Here is a 27,080-nt window from a genome sequence, read left to right as displayed (position 1 = left end):
AAACACATGAACTAAAAGCCCCAAAACTCCAATTTTGATTTCATGGGTTCTTTAAGGAGAAAACTGTGTAATGTTTTGAATCACCTGGGGTGTTCTGTCAGCATTTACTCACCCTCATATTGTTCCTAACCATTATGACCCATAAAGCTTTCTTCCAGAACATAATAGTAGAATGTTAGCCTCAGTCAATACTCACTTTCATTGTTTGAAAAATTATGTAATGAAAGTGAATTGTGACTGAGAATAATATTCTGCCCAGCTCTCCTTTTGAGTTCCATACAAAAGAAAAGGTCACAAGTCAAAAGGTTTGGAACAGCATGAGGGCAAGTAAATGATGACGGAATTTTCATTTTTGGGTGAATGCTCTTTAATTTGATTAGTCTTTATTTGTTCTGTATTTTGCCCCTGTAATGTATCAATGTACCATGTACATTGTAATCTATACAGCTTCCTCATCTGTAATTTATTTTAACATTTTCTTTTCAATGTAGGTTTCTTTGTCAGATTTACCAGTAAATTCCCAGATCTTCATGATCAAATAGGAAATTAGTTTCATATGGTGATAATTCGTTATATTGTAGTATTTCCACTAGATGGCAGAGTTGCAGAGTTGTAGAACTGGTTTCTGAGAGTAGATTATCTGTCCCTCTTGAACCTAGAATAGCCAGCCTAAACCATTGTGTTGCAAAACCATGACATACTATAAACTATCAGTTTTTTATAATTTATTTAATATGTCTGTCCAGTATTATCACTCAGTTTTGAAATAATTCAAAAACATACTGTAGCTTCCCGTTTTTAATAAATACAAGCAATTGTATCAACAAGTAAAATGAGAATGATTTGTTTTATTGTGCTATGATTTACACCAAATCAACTCTCAAAAGCTCCCAGAAACTTCTAAGAGATATGTTTTGAAATTTGACATGATTTAATGATAATGGTTAAATGATCTAATATCAGTCTTGGCACTTTTAAGCATTTCAGTGCTGGTTTCTATGGACAAAAATGTAAAATAAGTGGCATGTATCCAACAGAGCAATAATATTATCATATTTGACAGTATTCTCAACAATATACTATCTTCCTTTGTAATTTGTCAGTATATTGGTCCTCAATGTGCATCTTTTTACTTTGGTTTAGTAGTTGAAGATCTTTCAGTCTAATCTCTAATACATTTCTATGAGTGTTCACCTTGGAAAACTGATTCTCAATTGACTGAGACAGGAGCCATAGCTATTGATCTAAACACATAGATGTTAAATATTAATATGTCTGCGATGATCAAATCTTCATTATGAATTTAAAGTGAAGCATCTTTACCTTGAGAAATAGCTCATGCCTTTGTGCAATGCACAAATAACTTCTATGTACATGATATGACTGAAGGTTCCTTTGCATTCATAAATATTAAAGAAAAATTCAAGCAAACGTGCAGAGATAGAAGTCAGAAGCTACATGATGCAGAGATGGGATGTTCCAATGTGGCCATTAATCTCATCATAATATTTGGCTATACCGTATATCAATTTATTTAACAAAGAAACAATGGGGATAATTTGTCTCTTCTCATGAAGGTTTAGATCAGACATCATTTAGGCTGTATTACATTATTGATGCTCATGTCTCATGTGAGACAGTTTGGCTGCAGGCAGTTCCAACTGCTTCTTTGTTGGTTGTAATGAAAGAAAGAGAACATTTGGTTATTTTATCGATACTCACAAATAATTGTAAAATAATATAAATTATTAACCTGACCTGAGGCGTTTATTGTCATAAAGAATTGTACAAAAAAAAAATGCATTTCATTTAAAACTAGAGAACATTGTATGTAACGTCATTAGACGTCACACTCGGGGCGGAACTAATACTCACCAATGGCTTTTGAGAAAAGTTAAAGTTACGTCCCACTTTTCTACGTCATTGTTTGCAGCGCGGGAGATGTGAGTGTGCAACATTGCATATCGAAACCTGAAACTACCTCTCAACAAAAACTGTGAGTACAGTATAATAAAAAACATTTGTACAGCATTTATTGATGTATTATTGAATTTGTATTATTATTCGATAATATTGATGTCCACTAACTCGTGTAGTCACTCGTATATTTATTTAAACACCCGCTTGTTTTTGTTTCGTGCATGGTAACTTCGCATGTAGTCGTACATTAAACTCTTTTTATTCGTTTGATAATTTTTTGTTCTCAAGTGATCATCTATAATTGCCAGGCAGCTAGATAACTTTTTTGAGTTGGATCATTTTGTGACCTGATATATAAATAAAGTTACAATATAAGTACTGTCATTTACTAATGGAGGAAATGTTTCGTCATACAAATGAATTGGAGAATAAATGTGAAAATATCGCATTGTCAAAAAGCTAAAAAAAAAAAAAAACAAACAAATGGGAATTTTATAATATTCAATGTTTTTTTTTTTTTTTTACGAAAATCTACTAAAGCAATTTTTTTCTGCACTTATTCGTTTGAATATTTGCATTGTTTTTTTTGTTGATGTTTTTTTCCTCCCTTTTTCTCCCCAATTTGGAATGCCCAACTCAAACCTCTAAGTAATTGTGGTGGTGTAGTGACGAATCATAGTTGCCTCTGCCACCATCAATCCTCTTATCACGTGGCTTGATGAGCCCTTTACTGTGGATAGTGCGTGTGGAGGCTTCATGCTACTCACCATGTACCCCACCTAGAGCAAACCACATTATAGCGACCTCAAGAAGGTTACCCCATGTGACTCTACCCTCCCTAGCAACTGGGCCAATTTGGTGGCTTAGTAGACGTGTCTGGAGTCACCCAGCACACCCTGGATTCAAATTCGTGACTCCAGGGGTGGTAGTCAGCGTCTTTACTCACTGAGCTACCCAGGCCCCTGGATACTTGAATTGTTAAAATGTGTGCATCAGTTTTTGATACATATTCCTTCATTACCAGTCTGCCTTAGAGCATCATGCCATGTGAAAGGAAGCCCATGCGTTATGGTCACTCAGAGGGCCACACTGATGTCTGCTTTGATGAAGATGGAAAGTAAGTAATGTCTTTTTGAAATCACTCAAAACTTCCACATGCCTGTGATGTTAGAAAATAATCAGAAATATTATGTGATTACTTGGGAATTAAACAGATCCTTTTAGTTAAGATTACCAAATAAATACTAGTATAGCACAGTTAATTCTCAAGAAGTCCTGTATAAATCCATCTGTTGTGATAAATTAGAAGCTGTGTTGAAATTATTTAGGTCATAAAGATGCATTACTTTTTATTCCTGAATCTGAACTTTATATTCTTTTTCAGGTGTATTGTAACCTGTGGAAGTGATGGTGATGTCCGCATATGGGAAAGTCTGGATGACGATGATCCTAAATCCATAAATGTTGGGGAGAAGGCTTATTCTGTTGCCTTGAAGGTACGTTATTTTATTGCCTTGCATGTTTTACCTTTTCAGTTGAAAATGCCAGACAAAACTAATAAAACCAATAATTTTACTGGTTTTTAAATGTCAGTGTGCATTTTACTCCCACAGAATGGAAAACTAGTCACAGCAGTTTCCAACAACACAGTTCAAATTCACACTTTCCCAGAGGGCGATCCAGATGGCATACTCACTCGATTCACCACCAATGCAAACCACATCGCCTTTAATACCAGTGGCTCAAGAGTGGCAGCAGGATCAAGGTTTGTGATCTCAACCTGCTGATTTATTATATATCTTTATCTTTTAACATGAAATATATTATTTTCATGAGTAAGGGGCTATTCACACCAAATGTGTGTTTTTTTTTTTTTTTTAGTTTGTCTTTTGCATTTTTTTTTTTGGTCTTTTTCTTTGTAAAAATGCATTAGACAAACGTTTTTGACCATTAAGCCACATCTTACTGATTTTTCAGCTTCTTGCACAGTAGCGCTGTGTTACAATGCCATTTCAATGTAAACAAATCTTGAACCTTTAAAAATGCACCGAGTCGGGACACCTATGTTCTGTTACAGTACATTTATTGTGCTGTGTCTATAAGATGCATTTGCTCTTTTTCTTCTAGCAACCTGACAAGCAGTTATGATGTATTGGGTTTTCCAATTTTGCAGCATTTTTAGTTGCGGTTCTGTTTATGCAGGGCTCAACAATAAAGATCTTTATTCTGCTGGCAGTAGTTCAGATTTGTACTTGCCCTGGCAACATTTTCACTGGCAAAAAATAAATAAATTAACACTACATACATTATATATTTGTGTCAGAAAACATACTTTTTCTTTATGAAATGTTTTCTTTCAAAAAGCAATGTAAGGGATAATGTACATAGCTTTCGTGTCAGGGTCCTGATCACCCTTTTGGGGTTTATTGTGCATAAACAACCAGCTTACTGTGCCTATTAACCAAATAAATAAATGGACAAAAAGATATTGCTTTACGTCGAAATTATGTGAAAGGAAAGAAATCGCTGAACAGCTGAAATCCACCTCTGGTTTCCAACAGAGTTCTGTTGGTATTTATTCTGTGAAAATGATAGTCTCAGTTCTCATAATCCAGCCTATAACAAGACTACTTATGTTTATTGTGTAATTAATGAACAGTGTTTCCCACAGGATTTTGTGAGACCGTGATGGTAGACCTTGGACCCTCTAGGGGGGTCCGGGGACATGCCATCCCATATGAAATCTTTTTACATTTTAAAGTTAAATGCATCAATCTGGTGCACTTTTAGAGCAAAATTAAGAGGCTAGACATAGGAAGAACTTTGTGCTCTAGTAGTAATTTAATCATAAACACATTGGTTGTATAGTTATGAATGGTGATGACACTGAAAAAGGCACACCCTCAAAGCATAAATAAGCCAGGTCTTAAATACATGAATACTTTTTAAAGCTACTTAAGTTATTCAGTCAAGAGCAGTGAGTGTTTACTTGTTATGATTGTTTGATTATTATGATGACACACTAGACGTCAGCAGATCTTTCGCTTACATTTATACTTGCACGTCCGACATTTGAATACAAATTATTTTTTCTCTGCTGTTTGCATTCACTTTAGACATCACCCTGTGTTTACATGAGTACCTCATCAAGACGGGCAAGTTGGCGAAAAGTTTGAAATATGTTTGACCTTTCAGGTGCGCATTAACATGAGCATTTTCAGAACACATGCTGACTGGGAGTGAGAGATGTTTTTCCGAAGCAACAGCACAAAACATGATTTGACATCTTCTGTTATTTATGAGAAGTGTAAAAATATTTTTGGTTCATTATGAAACTGGTGGGACACCACAGTCTAGGTAATTAATGGGACACACTGAATGAATGTCTGACTGCTCATTGTGTATCCCATTACAAGACTACTAAAGTTTTTACTTATGAATTATTTGAATAGTTTTCTTGATCCAAAAAGCAGAAAGATGGCTCGTAAATACATTGGTGAGCGGTCTGGTTCGTGGATGTGCTGTTGTTACAGAGAAATATCAGACCGCTAGATGGCGCCATTTACTAAACAGAATCGATTATTCCAGAGAATGGTGTAATAATGAAAAATTATTTATTTGTATTTTTTTTTTTTTTATTTACAATAATTGCTGGAAATTGTACAGCTCTAATGTATCTCCTGACAGCTATTAACTTCATTAAAACTTTTGCTGGACAATGATAGCATACAGTGCAAATATTACTGTTTTTCTTATTATTTTCAACCCATTTCGACTGACGCTTCCAACACTATCACAAGTCACCCTCATCTGTGTCAGCCTGCTAGATAACGTCATCTGGGTAACATATTTACATCAGCAGAATTCCGTAGTTGCATCAACTGATGATTTTGGTTTTGCCGAGCTCCTTCAAGACTATATGATTCCCTGCTGTCAGATAAATGTCATGGATCCTTTCATACTTTAGTACATACATCTGTGCTGTGCTATTGACTAATGTTAATGCATATAGGAAATCGCTTTGTGTTTTATGATTAGCCATATTTGGGCTAAATGGTCATTTGCTGGATGTATGGATTGTGTTAAATGGATTCATCACAGAGATGAAGGCAGAGAGCATGTCACAGCATTGATTGAGCAGTTTTATCCCACATGCTTCTACTTGAATATTGATGCAGGCTGCACTGGCAGCTGAGCTCCAAACAGGTTATTAGATTTTTTTTGTCTTCCTGCAGAATTCGGAAATGAGTTTTCATTTATTTCCCCACTTCAGATCAGAGAGATCTGCTGCTCCAATATGAGTCTGAGCTGATGTGGGGGGGTCGTAAATAGTGGGGAATGAAGGTTCTAATTTTGGCATTGTGTTTTCCAGTGACTTCCTGGTGAAGATCGTGGATGTGATGGACAGCAGTCAGCAGAAGACTCTACGTGGACATGAGGCACCTGTCCTCAGTGTGGCCTTTGACACCTCTGATGAGTTCCTAGTAAGTGTCATGAGCTACTGTATGTTTCCATCCAAGTTGCAAATGTAATTTATTAAATAATTCATCAAATAATAAATCTGCGTTTCCATCCCTCGTGTTTAAAAGAATCGTCACTTCTGGGGATTGTAGCCACGGTAAATCTTATTAATAAAAGGTTTTTTTTTATGCGTATTTTGAAGATTTTATTCACGTTTTGGTGTTTACTAGGGGTGTAACGGTTCAAATTTCTCACGGTTCGGTTTGACTCATGGTTTAAGGGTCACAGTTTTGGTAAGGTTAGGTATTTGCTTTGTTTAGAAAAAAAAAATTACTGCCATATCCAAAGAATAATCTATTTGGGGGCGAGTATACTACTAGAATAATCTAGTAGCTCGGCGAGTATTTAAGCTGACTACCACCCCTGGAGTCACTGGTTCGAATCCAGGGCATGCTGAGTGACTCCAGCCAGGTCTCCTAAGCAACCAAATCGGTCCGGCTGCTATGGAGGGTAGAGTCACATGGGATAACCACCTCGTGGTCGCTATAATATGGTTTACTCTCGGTGGGGCGTGTGGTGAGTTGTGCATGGATGCTGCGGTGGATGGCTATGTCTCCGTGGTAACGCTCTCAACAAGCCACATTATAAAATGCACGGATTGAGGTCTCAGATACAGAAGCATCTGAGATTCGTCCTCCGCCTCCCAGATTGAGGCAAGTCACTACGCCACCATGAGGACTTACAGCGAATTGGGAATGGGGCATTCCAAACTAGGGAGAAAAAGGGGAAAAAAGAAAAGGAGGACCAAATTGAAAACTACATTATGCCAGAAATGCTGTTGATTGTGCTTAATTTGTATTGAACCCAGAATAATCTTTTAAGGCCTAGCATAGATGTATTCTTTTTAATGTTTCACATGTTCTGAGCATCTATTTATTTAAATTAGTTCAGACGTACATTTACATTACCTGATGTCACTTCCTTACAGGCTTCTTCCAGCTGTGATGGATCAGTCACTGTGTGGTCCATCGAGTCGCAGGTATAAGACATTATTAGTAAACCAAGATTATTATTTTTATTTTTTTGTATGCGCATTACAGGAGCTGAAACATTATTCAAGCAAATGTTCATACAATGAATGTGTATAGTACAGTATGTGGCCTGATGTAAAGCTGATGAACCCTATTATGCGTTCTAGACTCAGGTAGCTCAATGGAAAGTCCTCCAGAAGTCGAGTGATGTGAGCAATGCCAAGTCTCTCTGCAGACTTGCTTGGCAACCTCTTTCTGGAAAGGTATGGAAAATGTGCATGTGTTCAAATTTAACTTAAATCAAAATGTAAATAATTCTCTTTGTTTGCTTTTAGGTAATCTGTTAATAGTATTAGCCTATATAACGTCTATGAAAAACAACATCAACAGTTATTTCTCACTGCAGTTATAATATTGACAATAATAGAGACATTCAAAATGCATCACTCAGTCTTTATTGTTCATGCTTGCAGCTGCTTGCTGTGCCGGTGGACATGACCGTTCAGCTTTATGACCGAGACACATGGACACACATTAGCACACTCTCTGATGACCTCATCACACAGGTCAGTGGAATACAATCAGCCTCTATCCAGTAGTTTACAGTGGAACAGTGATTTATAAGAACAGTAACATTAGAGAAACATAATTTTTAGGTGGGGAAAAAACTATTAGCATGGCAATTGTGTATTGACCTTTCTCTTACTCTCTTTGTCAGTTTTTATAATTCTCTCCTCTCCTGCAGGTTGTTAATGTTGTGGTCTGGTCGCCATGTGGTAAATTTCTGGCTGCAGGAACAGTTGGTGGAAACCTCTTGATTTGGGATGCTGATGCCAAACTGTGTATCGAAAGGTTAGTCACTTTTATAATTAACTTGCTGAAATATAAAGTTACTGTGTTGCCTTGCTGTCTTTCCAGACTACTCTTGAATGTGCATATCAGGCATCCTAGACATGAATCTCTCCACACGCTTACGGATTTCCTTCGATCTCACACAAAATTGTACGCATGCTCTGAAATAAAGGCTGCTCTATGTCATTTCCCTGCTGTTTCTCAGAGAGTGCATGTGCACACTCAAATGTGTCCTGTGTACTAGCAAATGAATTATAAAGCCATATAGCTCTGCCTGTGTTCATTCATTCAAATATTCTGCCTCTGTAGACATGTCACCATTTAGCTGGTAACTTTATTGGGAAGTGCAGCATAATACATGGTTAATTTAGTATTGTAAGAATGATATTCTGATGCTTGCTGACGATGTAAGTGACGTGAGCAAATCAAATGGCATATAAACAGTCAACTAAGAAAATTAGTTGTGACGTGTGTCTTTTTACTACTTTCACCTCTGTGGAAAACTTGGCTGTACAAGTTTATCTAGGACGCATAAAAGATTTTCCAGAACTCATATGGCGGCAGATACTTAGAAAATCTGAAAATATGTGGAACAAAATCACGGCGTGTCCTTTATTACGAGTTTAACATGATATCTTGTCGTCAAGACAATGTGTTTGGCAAGTGCAGTAACGAACTTAAGATGGAGACTGGCTCATGTGATGCAAGTTTGTAGCAAATGAAGACTAAAGCAGTTAAAGAGGTCATGACATGAGGAATACAATTTTCCTTTATCTTTTAACATATAAGATTTCATTGTACTATAAAAACACACTAAGTTTAGATCTTAAAACTTCCTCCTCACTGCAACAAGAGCATTTGTTGAAACCAAGCTACCAAAACAACTCTGCATTCTCTACATTGTGATGTCATACTGTGGTAGTCAACACATCAACGCTTGCTTTACCTTCTCACTTATCACCGTAGCCCCGCACTGTAGTGGTGAGCAGTGAGATGACAAGAGGAGAGAGCAAGTCAGTCAAGAGCTTATAGCCAATCACAACAGTCGGTTTACTGTCAAGTCTTAAAGGAAAAGCAACACCAAAACCAAACGCGAATGAGTTTGAAAAATGATCATATCTTACATCAGTTGAGCAAAAAACATTACTAATATAAGTGAACCTCAAGAAACATTAAAATAATAAAAAGACATAATGACCCCTTTAAGTAATCCCATTGTCAAAAGAACGAACCTTTATTTTGAATAAAAAATAATGAAAAATGCAGTTTCATATTAGTAGAAATACTTGTAGTCGTTAATCACGCACCATTATATGATGCATTGCCTAATGAGTCTGTCAGACCGAATTTAAGGTTATTGGTCATCATTGGTGAATTGCTTCAAAGCCTGAAATATGATGATATGATTTTTATGATAATAACACTAGATGACAATACCTGATAAAACTTGAAAAAACTAAAACAAAAAAAAGTAGCCTGGAGTTTTTAGTGGAAGAAAATATATTTTTTGACATTTAGCATATCTTATTTTACATTAATTTGTTTATGGTATAGATCTATGTTTAATTATTGCATATGAATCTCCAAAAAATGGAGGTGGGGGGGTGGCATTCTTCTAAATTTTGTCTGAGGGGGGCTTACTGATTAAGACTTTAAAAAACCCTGGTTTAGAGCAGTGGTCATAGGTAGTAGTTATTGCAGTGATGTGGAGATATTGTTTGTGATCTTGTTTCACAGACAGAAACATGAGAAAGGCTTCACTGTGTGTGGTATGGCGTGGCATCCCTCCGGGGGCCGGATCGCATACACTGACACTGAGGGCTGCCTCGGCCTCTTGGAAGGAGTGTCATCCTCTTCCTCCTCCTCATCATCTACAACCCAGAGCACCAAGGTCATTATATATAGTTTGATATATTTCATATTGAAAAAGAAATTTGGGCAGGACATATTAAAAGGCTCATCCACCCCTTTTCTACTTTAACAACCAATAGGCTTTAGTTTATGAGCAGCTGATGATTTTCTACTTGCAGTTAGAGGCAGGTGGTTTTAGGGGAAGGGGACATTCTCAAGCTAGCATACATTTTATTTGACCTGCCCATAAGTGCAAGTTAGCAAGATGAGGTATAAACATTTTTGGTCTGTTTTATATATGCATTTATTTTAAATGCATTTATCTACTAGACTGCTAAAAAGGTAACCTTGCAAACTGCGTCGTGTACACTTGCATATAGGAAGCCTCAAAGAAAACAGACAGTGACGAAAAGACACAAAACTCTTTAACCATTAAATAATGTTATTTCATACTTTTTAATGGTTGTTATTATGAGTAGAAAAACATTTTAAATGCTTTAAGTTAACTAATGTTGTAATGTAAATATGCTTTTTGGTGCTGGTGATATTTAGGCACCTGCACGTAAAGAAACAAATGATTATGATGACCTGTTTGATGAGGATGATGACCGGGTGCTTGATGAGGGCATGAGTGATTCGCACTCTCCAGTGAAGAAAGCCATCATGGACGATGATGATGATGACGATGATCTTATGCCATCCACTGGCAGACCACGGAATAGAGGCGCATTCTTGGACGATGATTCTCGAGGTATGAGCAAAGCAAATTGTAAATCCTTAAAGCTGACATACTCAAGGAAAATGTACTTTTATCAGGTTTTCTCTGCTGGGAATAAATAAATCAAGCCCTTTTAATATTTCAGATTAGTGGTTCATCAATGTGGGTTTTTTAGTGGCTGATACTGATTTCTAGAAGATAGGGTGGCTGATATAATGCAGATTTAAATGGTATAATACAATTTAATGATAATAAATGAGTTTTACTCAAAATTGCTGACATATAAAGAACATTAACTTTGAGTTCAGATATGAATGTTGCTGTGCTCAATGGGCCTCACAGATGCAGGCTCAGTAAAACTGGATAAACTTCCAGAGGATGGCAGCAGTTTCATTCTTCCTGCTGTGGATCCTATTGTGTCCCGTCCCATCTATGATGGCCCCATGCCCACACCACCACAAAGGTCTTTCCAACCAGGATCCACCCCGGTGCACCTCATGCATCGCTTTATGGTGAGGAAACCTTTTTGTAAGAGACAATTTTTGTAAACCCTTTTTTAAATCTTCACCTTCTGAGTTATGATTAAATTTGTGTTTAATGAGTATGTTCTTACACTTCCTTGTTTTTTTTTCTCAGATGTGGAACTCCGTGGGTATTGTTCGTGGCTATAATGACGAGCAGGACAATGCCATTGATGTGGAGTTTCATGATACAGCCATCCATCATGCCATGCACCTCACCAACACCCTTGGCCACACCATGGTTGACCTATCCCAGGAGGCCGTGCTGCTGGCTTGTGAGGGCACAGATGAGCTTGCCAGGTAAAACGCTAGTGTTATGTTAATAATTGATGTACAGCAAAATATCGTTTTTGTTTGCGTTTATTTGTTGAATTTGCTCGATTTGGGGTACTACTTCTGTTATCAGATAGTGAGCAGTAACTGGTGTGAACCTTGTTTTGTAGTGTAATTTCCCCTTTGTCCTTAACTGTTTGCCTATTTCTATTTGCCAAGGAAATTTTCTGCGAAATTGCTAATCCTCTAGTCAGTAGTAAATTATCAGCTGGTAAATTCACAATCAAAAAGATGAAAATGACATGCCTTTTGGTAAAATTCACAGTTTTTAATCTGAAGATTATATCTTCATATCTGAAGAATGTTTTAAATGTCAATCTTGCATAAAAAAAAAAATTTTTTTTCATTTTAGTCAATTGAATGCAATCTTTGATGCTGGTTTGACAAAGACTTGTCTGAAAGTTCAAACCAGTTTTAAAAGTTGGATGGTTTTATACAAACATTGTAGTAAGACAAATATCTAGCTAGATGAATGGATGTGAATCTTTGGTATTTTTGGTATTGTTTTATAGCCTGCTATGGGAAAACCATAAGTCAGTTAGAAAATATATAGCACATGAAGTCAGAACAGTCTGAACGTCTGTGCAAAGTTTGGTGGATGTAGCCTGAAAGCTCTTGGATAATGATTATCGAACAAAGAACACATTTCACAAATGTAGCATCAATAAAAAGGAGAGCAACAGAAAATTAGCTAGCAAAAACAATTGACACTGTTATGAGATCACCTTTTTATGTCTATTTATGGGATCTCACTCCCTCTGTCTCCTCACAGTAAGATCCAGTGTTTGCACTTCTCTTGTTGGGACACTCATAAGGAGTGGATGGTGGATCTTCCTCAAGGAGAGGACGTGCATGCGTTGTGTTTGGGTCAGGGATGGGCGGCGGTGGCCACCAGTGCTCTGATGGTAAGGCTGTTCTCCATCGGTGGTGTGCAGAAGGAGATCTTCAGCCTGCCTGGTGCTGTAGTCTGCATGGCAGGACACGGCGAGCAGCTCCTCATAGTATATCACAGAGGTATTGGTGTATTCCGCTCTCTGTCCTAAAGTCCTGAACAACCACACGGCTAAAACAAAATGTTCTGAAATGTGGATCCCGTCACATCACATATTTTGCTTGATGCTTGTAGCTGTTAGAAATGTCCGATTTGCAACCAAGTACTTGTTTTGAACTGCTTTTCATTATTGATTCATTCAAACCAATTTGGAAAGCATTTGTGAGGGAGAGCACTGTTTAGAAGTTAAACTATGAGACGGGTGATTCATTGGAGCAGTATTATATACTGTACTGTGTAAAAGTCTGAGGCATATTATATTTTCACAAAAACAATAGTCTTAAAATGGGTATTTCAGATATTCAGCTTTTAGTGTATCAGTAGAAAATATAAATTCTAGATTTAAATGTTCCCTTTGCAAATAGAATTGAATAGATGAAGAACAAGGAGCCCTACAACAGTTGATGTGGCTCCCACTGAGCCTGGATCTCAACATCATTTTTTGATTTTCTCCCTAATTTGGAATGCCGAATGCGCTCTTAAATTCTCGTGGTGGCATAGTGACTCACCTCAATTCGGGTGTCCGAGGCCGAATCTCAGTTGCCTCCGTGTCTCAGTGGTCAATCCACACATCTTTATCACGTGGCTCGTTGAGCGCATTACCGCAGAGACGTAGCACATGTGGGGGCCAAGCTATTCTCCATAGCATCTATGCAGAACTCACCACGTGCCCCACCGAGAGCGAGAACCACACATTATAGTGACCACAAGGAGGTTACCCCATGTGACTCTACCCTCCCTAACAACTGGGCCAATTTGGTTGCTTAGGAGACCAGGCTGGAGTCACTCAGCATGCCCTGGATTTGAACTCGCGACTCCAGGGGTGGTAGTCAGCGTCAATACTCGCTGAGCTACCTAGGCCCTGGATATCAACATCATTAATTCAGTCTGGGACTACAAGAAGAGACAGAAGCAATCGAGACAGCCAAAATAGATAGAAGAACTGTGGCTTGGAACATCCTATCTGCCAACAACCAAGAAAAACTGTGTCCAGGTGTACCTAGGAGAATTAGTTATTGATATAGCTTTATTTTTTTTTTAGCCCTGATTTATCCCTGACTCAAACCATTAAGAGCACCTATAGGATGCAAAGAAGAAGAAAATGTCAGATCGTTGATGTTGCAGTGTGGATGAAGTGAAAACTTTGGTGGCTGAAACCTAGAGGAATCTTTCACTGCAGCTTTTACAGAAACTTGTTGATTCTATGCCCAGACAATGTCAATAAGTTCTGCGAACGAAAGGATTGCAAACTAAAAACTAAAACAAATGAACGTGTAATTTTAATGAGACCATTATCAAGTGTCCAAATAATTTTTTGTCTAAATTTTAAACTATATATTTGTTATTTTAACATTTAAAATGTAACAAGCTTCTTTTTGGTAAATGTTCTGCCACAGGGGTAAACAGCAGACTTTTGAGCTATGACTCGAATCAAACAAATCGTCTTAATGATCTAACCAAATTTTTTAAAATATATTGGGCTTCAAAATGCTAGTGTATGTCTGAATTTCTATTTATACTTTATTTTAACTGAAAACATGGCAGAATCAATTTATGGTATTTGATCTTTAATAATAAAATGGATAAGCTCAATTCTCATCTATTATCATTCTGTCAGGTACTGGGTTTGATGGAGATCAGGCCCTTGGAGTTCAGCTGCTTCAGCTTGGAAGGAAGAGAAGGCAGGTGATCCATGGAGAACCGCTGCCACTCTCACGGAAGTCCTACCTGGCATGGATGGGCTTCACTGCGGAGGGTGAGTCACCTTCTCTGTTCTGTCATCATTCACTCACTCTTGTTGTGCCCTTAAGACTTTTCTTTCTGCTGTTGATCACAAAAGGAGGTTTTAGGCAGAATGTTAGCCTCTGTCACCATTCACTTTCATTGTTTTGTTTTCCCCATTCGATGAAAGTGACTGAGGCTAATATTCTGCTTAAAATCTCCTTTTGTGATCAACAGCAGAAAGTCATACAGGTTTGGAACATGAGGGTTGAGTAAATGGCACAATTACAATTTCCAGCTGAGAGAGTTGTATGATAATGATTGTTTTTCAGGAACCCCGTGCTGTATTGACTCTGAGGGAGTGGTGCGAATGCTCAACCGAACCCTGGGGAACACATGGACCCCTGTCGGTAACACCAGGGACACCTGCAAGAGCAAATCGGATCATTGCTGGGTGGTTGGTGTTCATGAGAATCCTCAGCAGCTTAGGTAAGGATTTCTCTTATATTCATTTTTTGTTATTCAAAAATTTTCCAGTGGGTTCATTTTGGATCTGGACTGGAATTTCTAAGCAGCCAACAAAGTGTTGTGCCTAAGAATTGTCTTCATCTTCTTCAGGTGCATCCCCTGTAAAGGCTCACGTTTCCCTCCCACCTTACCACGTCCCGCTGTGGCCATCCTCTCCTTCAAACTGCCCTATTGCCAGACCACTACAGAGAAAGGCCAGATGGAGGTACTGACTCAAATGCTTAAAGGCAAAATTCAACTAAAACTAAAACTTGTATCATCATGTGCTGATCCTCATGTTGTTCCAAACTAGTTTGACTTTCTTCACACAGCTTTTTCTATATATCGCAATTGAAAAGTAACTGGGCTTTCAAGCTCCTAAAAAAAGTTCAAAAAATAAATAGTCAATACGACTCCCCTGCACTATATTCCATATATATATATATTAAGCCATACTGTATGATCACTTTGTTGTTTCTGTTTTCAGCTGTGAATCATACAAAACATTAATGCTGTGCTATATCTATTTTTTAGGAGCAGTACTGGCGTTCCATGCTCTTCCATAACCATTATGGGTTTCTGTCGTCCAGCGGTTATGAAATCGACAATGAGAGCCAGACTCGGGCTGAGAAAGAGCAGCAGGAACTGCTAATGAAAATGTTCGCTGTAAGTCATTCACATGGACAGAACAGGAAATTCAATCGTAGATGCCTGTTTTTAATCTCTGTCTGATTTCTGTAACACGATTCTGGAATGTCATGAATCAAAACATTTCTTAAGTGTAAGTGTCATATTTCTCAGAAATAGCTTGCACATTTGATCAGATAAAGTTGTTTTTATATGAACTTTCCTTCCAGTCATGTTGTAATTTTTTTATGCTTTGTTTCTTTTTTTTTTTTCTTTTTTTGGGTGTGTGTGTGTGTGTGCCTGGCAGCTGTCATGTAAACTGGAGCGTGAGTTCCGGTGTGTGGAGCTGGCCGAGGTGATGACTCATAGCGTGGTGACGCTCGCCATCCGTTACGCGTCTCGCTCTAGACGCATGGCTCTGGCACAGAGACTCAATGAGCTTGCTCTGGAAAAGGCCAATCAGCTGCAGGAGGAGCAGCAGCAGGAGGAGGAAGAGCCGGCCTATCAGAGTGTAGTTCAAAACTCTGGGTAAAATTGGTAGTTGTTATTTTAGTTAAAGGTGAAGTGTGTCATTTCTGTGCCACAAGTGTCACCTAAAGGAATTGCAGAAATTTGACCGTTCCCAAAAAAACAGCTATACTCATGCCATCGGGTGAGCCAAAGTCTCCTGAAATGTAACATTGAAAGGAATGTTCTGGGTTCAATACAAGTTCAGCTCAATCGAAAGCATCTGTGGCATAATATTGACTACAACAAAAATTAATTTTAACTCATCCATCCTTTTCTTTAAAAAAAGCAGAAATGGAGGTTACAGTGCCGCACTTACAATGGAAGTGAATGCGGGCCCATTTTTGGAGGGTTTAAACAGAAATGTGAAGCTTATAATTTTATAAAATCACTTGCATTCACTTCCATTGTAAGTGCCTCACTGTTACCTCTGTGCCTTTTTTAAAGAAAAGGAGGGACGAGTCGAAATAAATTTTTGTTGTAATCAATATTATCCCACATATGCTGTTGATTGAGCTTAACTTCTATTGAATCCGGAATATTCTTTTTAAAGACCGTGAAAATGATCTTGCATGTAAGAGATTTTATGTTTTGTAGGTTTAGTCATGGCTACAGAGAATATAGAGGATCCGATCAGATGAACAGCAGACAAGCACAAGTTGAGAGTGGCTGTAACGATGAGGAAGAGGTGGAGGAAGAATATCAACCGGAAGAACAAATGGATGCAGAGGAATCAACAGACGCCAGCAGACCTCGTAAATATGCCTGCTTCTCTGAAAAGAATACGTTCCATTTACCAAATTAATTTTTAGAATAAAACGCAATACTTGCCCCCTGGATTTGAAGTTTTTTGTCATTATGAGGGCATTTTTAATCATTTAAAACCAAATGTGTAAATCGTTTGTCAAATATGTTAATGTTATTTAATAAATTCAATAAAGAGATAGTTCATTTGAAATTTGATTTGCCTTATTTATATATATATATATATATATTACAAGGGCATTTTTACCTGCACATTTTGAAATTGGGGGGGCATTCTTGGTGGCAAGCCTTAATTTCTGACCCTAAATGGCCTGTGCATTAGTGCTGTTTATTCAATTAGGACCGTTATAGGGCTAATAATGTTTTCCGTACAATAATGGTAAATATACATGATTTTCTGTGAGTTTAAGCTTTGAATTTGCATCTAGGCACAGGACTAGGCACACCTATATGGTTAAAGGCTAATTCACACTACCCCAATAAACACCAACATCCAGCACTTGTCAGGTTTAGTTGGATCAGTGTGATCACCCTTTTGGTGTTCGTTGGTGTCTGTTTTCACTAATCCAACATGTTTAATCAGCGTTTGTCGGGTCTTGGAATGTATGGTATGATTTTCCAAAAAACTCTTGACGTAATCTTACTACTTCACGAACCATTGCCATGACAATGAGTTAAGTGTTCCTTTCAACGCACAGAAAATTAGTGCGCGCTACCGCACTCGCATTGATGGAGCAGAAGAAACACAGTCAATCATGAATAATCACATTGCTGCAAATGTTGCAATCTTAAAGAATTCAGTGCTTTTCTAAAGAAAACATAATTTTATGTTAGTGTTGGGTTCAGCAGTTTGTGTGGATGACACGTGTGAGGGAATATGTACAAATAGGCAAGACATGGGAAGTGATACATTTGTGCTGAAGCACTCTTCACTCGCATGAAACACAGATCTCAGAATGAATAAGTTCCCAGCAAATGCAAAACGTTTTTAAAATGTAGTTGTGTTTTATAGGTTATTGCCTAATTGAATAAATTGCACATAATATTTGTATGTTAAATTGGGCATGTTTGGCTTATTCGCAACCTCTTCCTTGTCAGTTGTCTTCGATGTACAACAACACGCAAAGATGCAAGTTTGTTTGAATCAGTGTGAGCATGAAGGTTTTGTTTCTCAGCATTCTAAGTACAACAACCAACTTCAGAATGTTGGAAGTGTTTGTGTCTGTTGACGTGTTTGGGCAGAGTGAACTGGCCTTAAGAAATGCATTTTAAATCAAATATCTCACCTTGAATTATTGACTTGTGAATTTTGACATTACAGGTTTAAATCCATTCAAAAAGGGAGCAAAATCACCTGAAAGGCCCTCTCCCAAAACAGGTGAGTTGAATGTTATGAGGACACACCCATTTATTTATTCCATACAGACCAGCATACTTCAGGTATTAGGAAGCCCCATTTACTAATGCTACTAATCATTTGAGAAATAAAAAAAATTAGTTAAACAATCGAAAATGAAATGTGTTAACCTGAATAAATGAGAATATAATTTAACTGTAATGAAAATAAATACAAAAATAATATTAATATAGATATAAAAAAACATAAAAACTACTGCAATAATCAGTAGCAGTTGTAATATAGAAATTATATATATATATATAATGTATGTTTGATTTAAATTATTTTATCAAATTACAGATTTTATTTAATTTTTGTCTGTTTACCCGTGATAATACATTTATGATCAAAACTGATTGTGGTATCTATTTCTTGATTCTCATATGTCTTTGCTTCTGCTCAAAAAGGCCTCTGCTGACAACCACAACTTTGCTTTTTTTTGTCATAGTGAGCAGAGGAGGACGTGCAAACCCTTTTAAGGTAGGAATTTCTCCCTATTAATTAATTTAATAGAAGGTTAAGTATGCATTTACACTTGGTCATAAAGAAGTAAATATATTTTTTTTCACTTGCAGGTATCGGTTGCAGGAAAGTCGTCAGGCTCTCCAGCTGGTCAGCCAAGAACGACTAATGTTTTAGACAGCATGACATTGTCCAACAGAAAGCCTACTGCTCTCAGTGGAAACTCAAAACAAGGCAAAGCCCCAGTCCTGAAGCCCCTGGCACCCAAATCCAAGTCCAAGGTACAGTGTGCTGATCAAACATAGAGTGCATTCAGAAAGTATTCAGATCCCTTCACTTTTTTTTTTCATTTTATGTTACAGCCTTATGCTAAAATGCTTTAAATTATTTGTATTTATTTTTTTCACATCAATCTACACTCCATACCCCATAACGACAAAGCAAAAACCAGCTTTTTGTTAACTTAGCAAATTTATTAAAAAGAAAAAACTTAAATATCACATTGACATAAGTATTCAGAACCTTAACTCAATACTTAGTTGAAGCACCTTTAGCAGTGATTACAGCCTCAATCTTTTTTGGTATTATGCGACAAGCTTTGCACTCCTGGATTTGAGGATTTTCTGGAACCTTTGGCCCAGTCTGAGGTCCTGAGAACTCAGGACCAGGTTTTCATTAAGGATATCTGTATTTTCCTTTAGTTGGCTTTCCTTCAACCCTGACCAGTCCCCAGTCCCTGCTGTTGAAAAACCGCCCACAGCATGATGCTACCACCACCATGCTTCACTGTTGGGATGGTATTACGCTGGTGATGAGCGGTGCCTGGTTTCCTCCAGACATGAAGCTTGGAGTTAAAACAGTTCATTTCATCAGACCAGAGAATCTTGTTTCTCACAAACTGAGTTATTTTTGTAAATACCAGGCAGGCTTTCATGTGTCTTGCACTGAGGAGACACTTTGCCATAAAGCCCAGATTGGTGGAGTGTTGTAGTGATGGTTGTCCTTCTGCAAGTTTCTCCAATCTCCACACATAATCTCTGGAGCTCAACCAGAGTGACCATCAGGATCTTGGTCACCTCTCTTATCAAGGAAATTCTACCCCTATTGCTCAGTTTTACCAGGTTGCCAGCTCAAGGAAGAGTCCTGGTTGTTCCAAACTTCCATTTAAGGATTTTGGAGGCCACTGTGTTCTTGGAAACCTTCAATACAGCCTAAATTATTTTGTGGCCTTCCCCAGATCTGTGCCTCGACACAATCCTGTCTCTGAGCTCTGCAGGAAGTTCCTTTGACCTCATGGCTTGGTTTTTGCTCTATAAGGTCTCACAGCTGAAAATGCTTATCAAAGACAGGTGTGTGTGCCTTTCCAAATCATGTCCAATCAACTGAATTTGCCACAAGTGGACTCCAGTCAAAGTGTAGAAACATCTCAGAGATGATCCAGAGAAATGGGATTCACCTGAGCTAAATTTCAAGTGTCACATCAAAGGGTCTGAATACTTATGTCTGTGATATTTCAGTTTTTTCTTTTTAATACATTTCCAAAGTTATCAAAAATCTAGTTTTTGCTTTGTCATTATGGGGTATGGAGTGTAGACTGATGTACATTTTTTTTAAAAGCATTTTAGCATAAGGCTCCAACATGACAAAATGAAGGGGTCTGAATACTTTCGTAATGCACTTTACACATACTCCAGCCCTGCTTTTCCACTGAGAATTCTCCGTTCTGATAGCAGAACATTGTATTTCCATCAGATTATAAGTAACATTATTTAGTTTTTCTCAGACGCAGGCCACTCTGCTGCAGATGAGCATTCCTAAAGGAAGCATTAAGAAACAGGTGGAGAGCCAATCAGCAGCTGAGACCGTAAAAGAGACTCTTGTAGCAACACCTCCAGCATCAACAGAGAATACTGAAAACAGCAAGTAAGAAGCAAAGTCTTTGTTTAATGATGGACACCATTATTTAACTTTGAGAATAGAGAATGTCAAAGGCCATTTTATCCATTATGCAATTAGGAAACTTGAGCCTAATGAATTATTTCATAAATCTGTTCTGACAAAAATGGTTGCATTTGATATCTCACGAATAACCTCAATGATCACATTAAGAGATGCACCATTATAGACATTATATTTGCCACCTCATATTATGTCAGATAAATGTTTTTAGGCGTGGTAAATAATATGATGGCAGTAGTTCCATGATTTTGTAAGGCTGCTAGAAACTATTCGGAGCTCTAATCTAAATCTAAAGTTTTACTTAAGTGAAATCCAGTACAGTTGAAACAATAGATATGTGTAACTGTTGTCATGGTTAACTGTCTGAATAAAAGAAAAATCAGTCCTGATATTCTATGTATTGATAATTAACCCCCCACACATTTATGAATAGTTTACTAACAGATTAAATAAAGGTTAAAAGTCATGTTCATTGGTAGCTCCTGTTATTGTTTGCATTACATACTTGTCTATATAGCCAGTGTGTGATATAACATCTATATAGCAAAGTTTTATATATATATATATATATATATACAATAATAGTGTATAGTGTGTATGTAGTATATACTGTATGTACTGTATGTTATAAATGACCTTATTGTAAATTGTTACCATGCTAATATATACATGCATACATCCTACAAACATTTTAATGAAAGCAAATGCAATTGAGGGCGCTGTAAGTTGCTTTGCATAAAAGTGTCTGCCAATTGCATAAATTTAAATGAGATTACAAAATTATTGATATAAACACTTAACTCTATATTTACTCAAATTGAAAACAGAAATCTGTTGAGAAGGCTGCCGGTAGATTTTGGAACTGACACAAAGGTTATGCTAACACTTCTGTTAATCAGCAAAGAGGACACTATTATTGACAAATGCCAATAATCTCAAAATAACTACTCACTAATGGCTTTTTATTTTGGGTGATACTTATATGATTACCAATGTATTGTGCACAGATTAAGAAATGTTTTGTTTACAGTCTGCTCTCTAACTAGAATTTATTTCCTCCAGGCCGAAAACCGGCTTTCAGCTGTGGCTTGAGGAGAACAGGAAGAGCATTCTAGCTGACAATCCTGACTTTGAGGAAATGGATGTTATAAAGGAAGGCATGGGGCGTTTCCGTGCTCTCTCTGCAGAGGAAAGACTGGTAAGGCATTTATTGTTCACCAGAGCATGTAACATACATTTTATGCAAAACTTGTTTCGGAAGTGTATCTGTTTTCGCTGTTGAAATACTTTTTCATATCCCAGCTTTATATGCAGAGGCAACAATAGGAAGCCATTCACGGTTTCTTCCACTGAAACGTGTAAACACCTATCAAATCAATGCTCTTTGTTTGAGCATCCCGCTCTATACAACATAGCAACACTGGCTCAACCAATGGCGTGAATTTGGCGTGGGACTCTGGGTTCTGTACTTAAACTTATTGATCAATCAGAGAAGGTTACTTTGGAATTTCCCTGTTACTGTTTTCTTGGGCGTGTAATATATATCTACTTCCCTGTTTTATCTTTTCAGATTGCTTCCTTTTGTATGCACACAAAGGTTTAAAGGAATAGTCCACCCAAAAATTCTGTCATTACACCACTGTTGTTCCAAACCCTTATGACTGACTTGAGTCTGTGGAACATAAATTTACATAGTCTTGAGTCACTCCTTTCCATAAATGACAATAACCTTCAACCCTGTTGAGCTATCAAGAACCTCAATCCAGTTTATGAAAGAATCATTTAGGTTTTTTTAACTGGATCAATGGATTCATTGAAATGATCTTGGACTGGGTAAAAAAAAAAAATATATATATATATATATATATATATATATATATATATATTTTTTTTTCATTTATTTATTTAAGTAGGGACCATGCACAATTTTTAACATAAAATGTCCATTTCATGTATTGTATCGGATTTAGCCAGAGGCTATTTTTCATCCGTAGTCCCCCAAAGCGAGACAAAGCTAACAAAACATTACACAAACAATACCTATATTCACATACAATACATACATACACACATACTGTCAAGGCCATAGAAAAACATTAATAAATCAAACAATTTAACTACAACAATCTCAATGGTTACATAATTGGTTCCAGTATTAAAAGGATTTTAACTTCAATTTAAAAAAACCATGAGCTTTACACCCTTTTATGTCCTCTGGTAGGGCATTCCATTGATTAGTGGCTTTCACTGCGAAAGATGATAGTCCAATATATGATATATAAGGCACAGAGGTTCTTTCACTTCCTTGGTTTTAAAATTCTAAGTTTGGTTTTACTCGTTCTGTGTCCTTGAGGAATTTTACTTGTTCCATTTGTCATTAAATAATGTCTCTTTTAATGCCATTTATGTTCTTTACAGTCAATCGTAAGAAAAAAGGAACGTTTAATTGTAATCACACACTAACCAGCTTAAGAAACCATGCATGTCTTATCTCGTTATATGCGCTCATTGGCTGATGGTGGTAGTCTTTTTTTTTTTTTTTATATTATCCCCTATTCTCCCAATTTGGAATGCCCAATTCCCACTACTTAGGTCCTCGTGGTGGTAAGGTTACTCACCTCAATCCAGGTGGCGGACGACAAGTCTCAGTTGCCTCCGCTTCTGAGACATCAGTCCATGTATCTTATCACGTGGCTTGTTCTGCATGACACCGCGGAGACTCCCATCACATGGAGGCTCATGCTAATCTCCACGATTCACGCACAATTTGCTACTCACCATTGAGAGCGAGAACCACTAATCGCAACCACGAAGAAGTTATCCCATGTGACTACCCTCCCTAGTAACCAGGCCAATTTGGTTGCTTAGGAGACTTTGCTGGAGTCACTCAGCAAACTCTGGATTTAAACTTGCGGCTCCAGGGGTGGTAGTCAGTGACAATACTCACTAAGCTACCCAGGGCCCCAGGATGGCAGGTGTCTTAAGAGACTGGACCGATATAGCACATGTTCTACATATCAATGTAAATACTGATATTATATAATAATATCAAAAGTTATGCAAGTAACAAAAATATAGATGCAACAAAATATAGTATATGCTATTTCAAGATATTTGTTGATGGAATAACTGAATTTGAAAAATTTTCAAAACCTAAAATGTGACCTATGATGAATTGTAACTAGAATGGTTACCTAGAAGGTTAGAAATTCCCTTTATAATTAAGAGCATTAGCTGAGAGTTTTTATTTTATTTTAATTTTTTTAGCAAAATGGAAATTGTAACAGAAATATACCCATATAAATTGATATTGAATAGAATCAAGATCTGAATCAAATAGAATCGAGGACTTGTGAATCGAAATCGAATCAAACCGAATCGGGAAATTTGTATGAATACCCAGCCCTAGAAGGATCTGAGTCTAAACCACTATTTGTTCACAAATCTGACATTGCTACTGCTTTCATGAAAATATCAAGAACATCAATATTTTTTAGTGAACAAGAACTTAAATTTCTATGGCTTCAGAAGACTTTGAATATAACGCACATGGTGTATGGAATTGACAGCCCCTGTCCTTATTCACTGTCATGATTGGCCAAGATATTCCTCTAAAATGCACTTTTTGTAGAAAGTAATTCATGTTGGTTTGGAACGTAATAAGGGTGAGTAAATAAATTACAGAATTGACCATTCGCTAAGCTAAAGTGTTTCTGACCAATCCTATCTAACGTATGTTGACGTGCATCAAATCTCTAAGCTCTTGCTTTTTTCCAACACGAGTCTATGGAAGTTTTAAGCCAAATTTTATAGAAATGATCCACAAAATGTAAAAAACGTTGTTGCTGGGTCACTTGTAATAGTGACACAAGGTACCTAAAGAGGATACATGGTGTGTTTTTCCTCCTTTTTTTAATAATCTTTAAATAAAGCTCAAGAAGAGAATTTTATGGATTAAATTGTGCCAGCTCTTATTCCCAAATGAACATGTAAAACATCAGCAAGGACACCTACATGTGCTCCAAGGTAAATTAAAGGTAATAAATTAACGTTAATTAATTTACATATTGATTCAGGTCTTGGTAAAGCCGATTGGTTATTAAAGATTTCACAGTGTGTTAGAAGTTATGTTATCAGGCGTTTAATCCCCATCAAATTATGCTATTCTCTTTTCAAGTGACTGTGATAATTGTTTGCCTCGATTCTGATTCATAGTCTCCACAGTTTTCTATCAAATTACTGTGTAATTTAACAATTTATATGGCAAAAAATTCAGATCAATATGTTTTACAATGCCACTCTTCATTTCAGCCCATGCAAGAATTTTGTCAATTTTGTAAATGAGAATAATTTGCCAAAAACAGCACCTTTCATGGCAATCTCCCATTCATTCCAATTGGAAGTTCTTGTCAGAGTGAGCAAAGTTAACCAATGAGCGTGGAGCTTAGCAAAGGGTCAGTTGTAATTTTTGGGTGAACTAATACTTTTACCTAAATTTTGACCTGCCAAAAGACTGTTGATAAGGGGAAATCAGAAAGCAAAAGGATATTTGCTTTCTGATTTCCCCTCATGTGTATGTGTGTGTGTGTGTGTGTGTGTGGGGGGGGGGGGGTTCACAAACACTCAAGCTCTCTGTCTCATATGGATGATCTGTTCGTGACCCTGCACCCACAGGGCCACTCAGTGTAGCACTGAATATCTCTTCACACACACCAGCCTGGATGGAGAATGGTTAGGATGCCTGTTGCTCCGGAAACCTTTGGGCCGGTCTCATTGATCTTATGTTAATGACATGTGGGTATCATCAGGCAGTGAAAGTGCGTTACGACGATGAATGCCGTGGGGGGAGATGCGTGTAGAAAGGGACCTGGTGCTCATATTTGTGATGGGTCTGAGAGGACTCCTCACAGTGTCTGTAAATGTTCACAACCTTTTTGTTTACTCCTATTGGGAACAAATGTGTCTGGGTTAGCAGTGGCTTGTCGGTCAATTTTTAGTTACATTCACATAGAGGTTTGTTTGAACGTTGTGATTTATAGTCATTTTAATTGCATGCATGTGAAAGCACAGACAGCATGAGCATAATCATACTGTGGGGTTCAAAAGTCTGAGACCGCATTAAAAATCTAGGGTCTAAAGACCTTAAAAGTCTTTAAAGATGAAAATAAAAGCTTTAGGATTTTAATAATTTTTAAATTTGTGGATCCTATGCCTGCTTGAGTGCATGTTGCCAGTAAAGACAAATGGGACATTGCGGTTTAATTATACATTAAAATAAAATTAATTCACTCTTTCAAACAAATTGTTATGCAGATAATATTTAAATGGAAAACAACTGTATTAAATGATAAAAAAGCATTTTCACAAGTGGGCTCATGCTTTTGAACTTTGTTAGTAAAGTTCTCTGGTCGTGGTTTCAAATATATAAATTTTATGTATGTCTTTAGATCTGGACGGAGAGAGCAAAGGGTGACTCAGATCCCAAGAAAAGAAAGCGTGAAGAAGGAAAAGAAATGGTTGAAAATGCAGACGCAGACGAGGGCAGCGTGAAAAAGAAAAAGCCACTGGATACTTCTGCTAAGCTCTCTGCATTTGCATTTAACAAATAATAATACTTGCTGTAAATTAGTTTAGTACTTACATATTTTTACATTTTATTTTAATATAGATAATGAACATTTTTAAATTGTTTTTCATTGCTTACTGTTGCTCATCTGGTGCGTTCTCCATACATTTTCTCCAAGTTTGAGCTCTTTTGAAAGCATTGCTTGCATCAATTCATTTGCATTTTAAATTTAAGCAAATGTTCTTTATGCATTTCACAATTTGGCAAGATGTTTTTTTATCTTTGCCATCTGGCTATTTGTACATATGTTAATGTGAACATTTCTACTGTATGTTAACCAAATGATAAAAATAAAAGCTAAAATATTGAATTTGAGACATGTGTCCTATTTTCTATATTCTAAAGGATGTGTATGCAATCAGCAAGAGGAAATTACAAAACCAGCTGATTTAATGCTGGGAATCCTTCAAATATGAAGGGGATGTTCGTGTGATGTTTATTTAAGGTCACTGAACTTTGGTTTTGCAACTACACTGACTTGAAATGAAACTGATTTGAACTGACAGGCTTCCAACAACAGTGCATTAGAAATACCAATAAGGTAATATCACCCAAAGGTCTCTTCAATCCCCTGAGGTGATGTGCTTCGCTTCGAGACATCACTTAAATGTGAATAGGAGACCTCATTCTCTTACTAGACAGAGGCAGCGTGACGCAACCGCGCCTCTCGACCAATAGGAACCTGGTGGAGTGACGCAACCGCGCCTCTCGACCAATCGGAACTCGCAAGGATTAGCCAATGTTTATAAAGACCTCGGCTGCGGCGAG

The 27,080-nt window shown here is 37.3% G+C and overlaps 1 protein-coding gene across 1 annotated transcript; it reads left to right on the top strand.

The window, feature by feature from the left end:
- The first annotated feature begins 1,936 nt into the window (after positions 1–1,936).
- On the top strand, positions 1,937–26,583 carry LOC127662241 (WD repeat and HMG-box DNA-binding protein 1-like). Its single transcript, XM_052153351.1, has 26 exons — positions 1,937–1,996; positions 2,945–3,037; positions 3,305–3,416; positions 3,534–3,685; positions 6,293–6,404; positions 7,370–7,420; positions 7,580–7,675; positions 7,886–7,978; positions 8,158–8,264; positions 10,002–10,155; positions 10,668–10,866; positions 11,176–11,345; positions 11,470–11,654; positions 12,460–12,701; positions 14,357–14,494; positions 14,793–14,949; positions 15,079–15,193; positions 15,502–15,633; positions 15,902–16,122; positions 16,699–16,856; positions 18,188–18,244; positions 18,714–18,745; positions 18,841–19,008; positions 20,511–20,650; positions 21,749–21,884; positions 26,134–26,583. The coding sequence occupies exons 2-26, from the start codon at positions 2,961–2,963 to the stop codon at positions 26,293–26,295; spliced, it is 3,366 nt and encodes a 1,121-aa protein (XP_052009311.1). The 5' UTR covers positions 1,937–1,996; positions 2,945–2,960; the 3' UTR covers positions 26,296–26,583.
- The last annotated feature ends 497 nt before the right edge of the window (positions 26,584–27,080 follow it).

Source organism: Xyrauchen texanus, chromosome 22, assembly GCF_025860055.1.
Source record: "Xyrauchen texanus isolate HMW12.3.18 chromosome 22, RBS_HiC_50CHRs, whole genome shotgun sequence".
In the NCBI taxonomy this organism is placed as follows: Eukaryota; Metazoa; Chordata; class Actinopteri; order Cypriniformes; family Catostomidae; genus Xyrauchen; species Xyrauchen texanus.
Note: the sequence above shows the minus strand (reverse complement) of the source record. Positions and strands in the feature narration are given on the sequence as shown.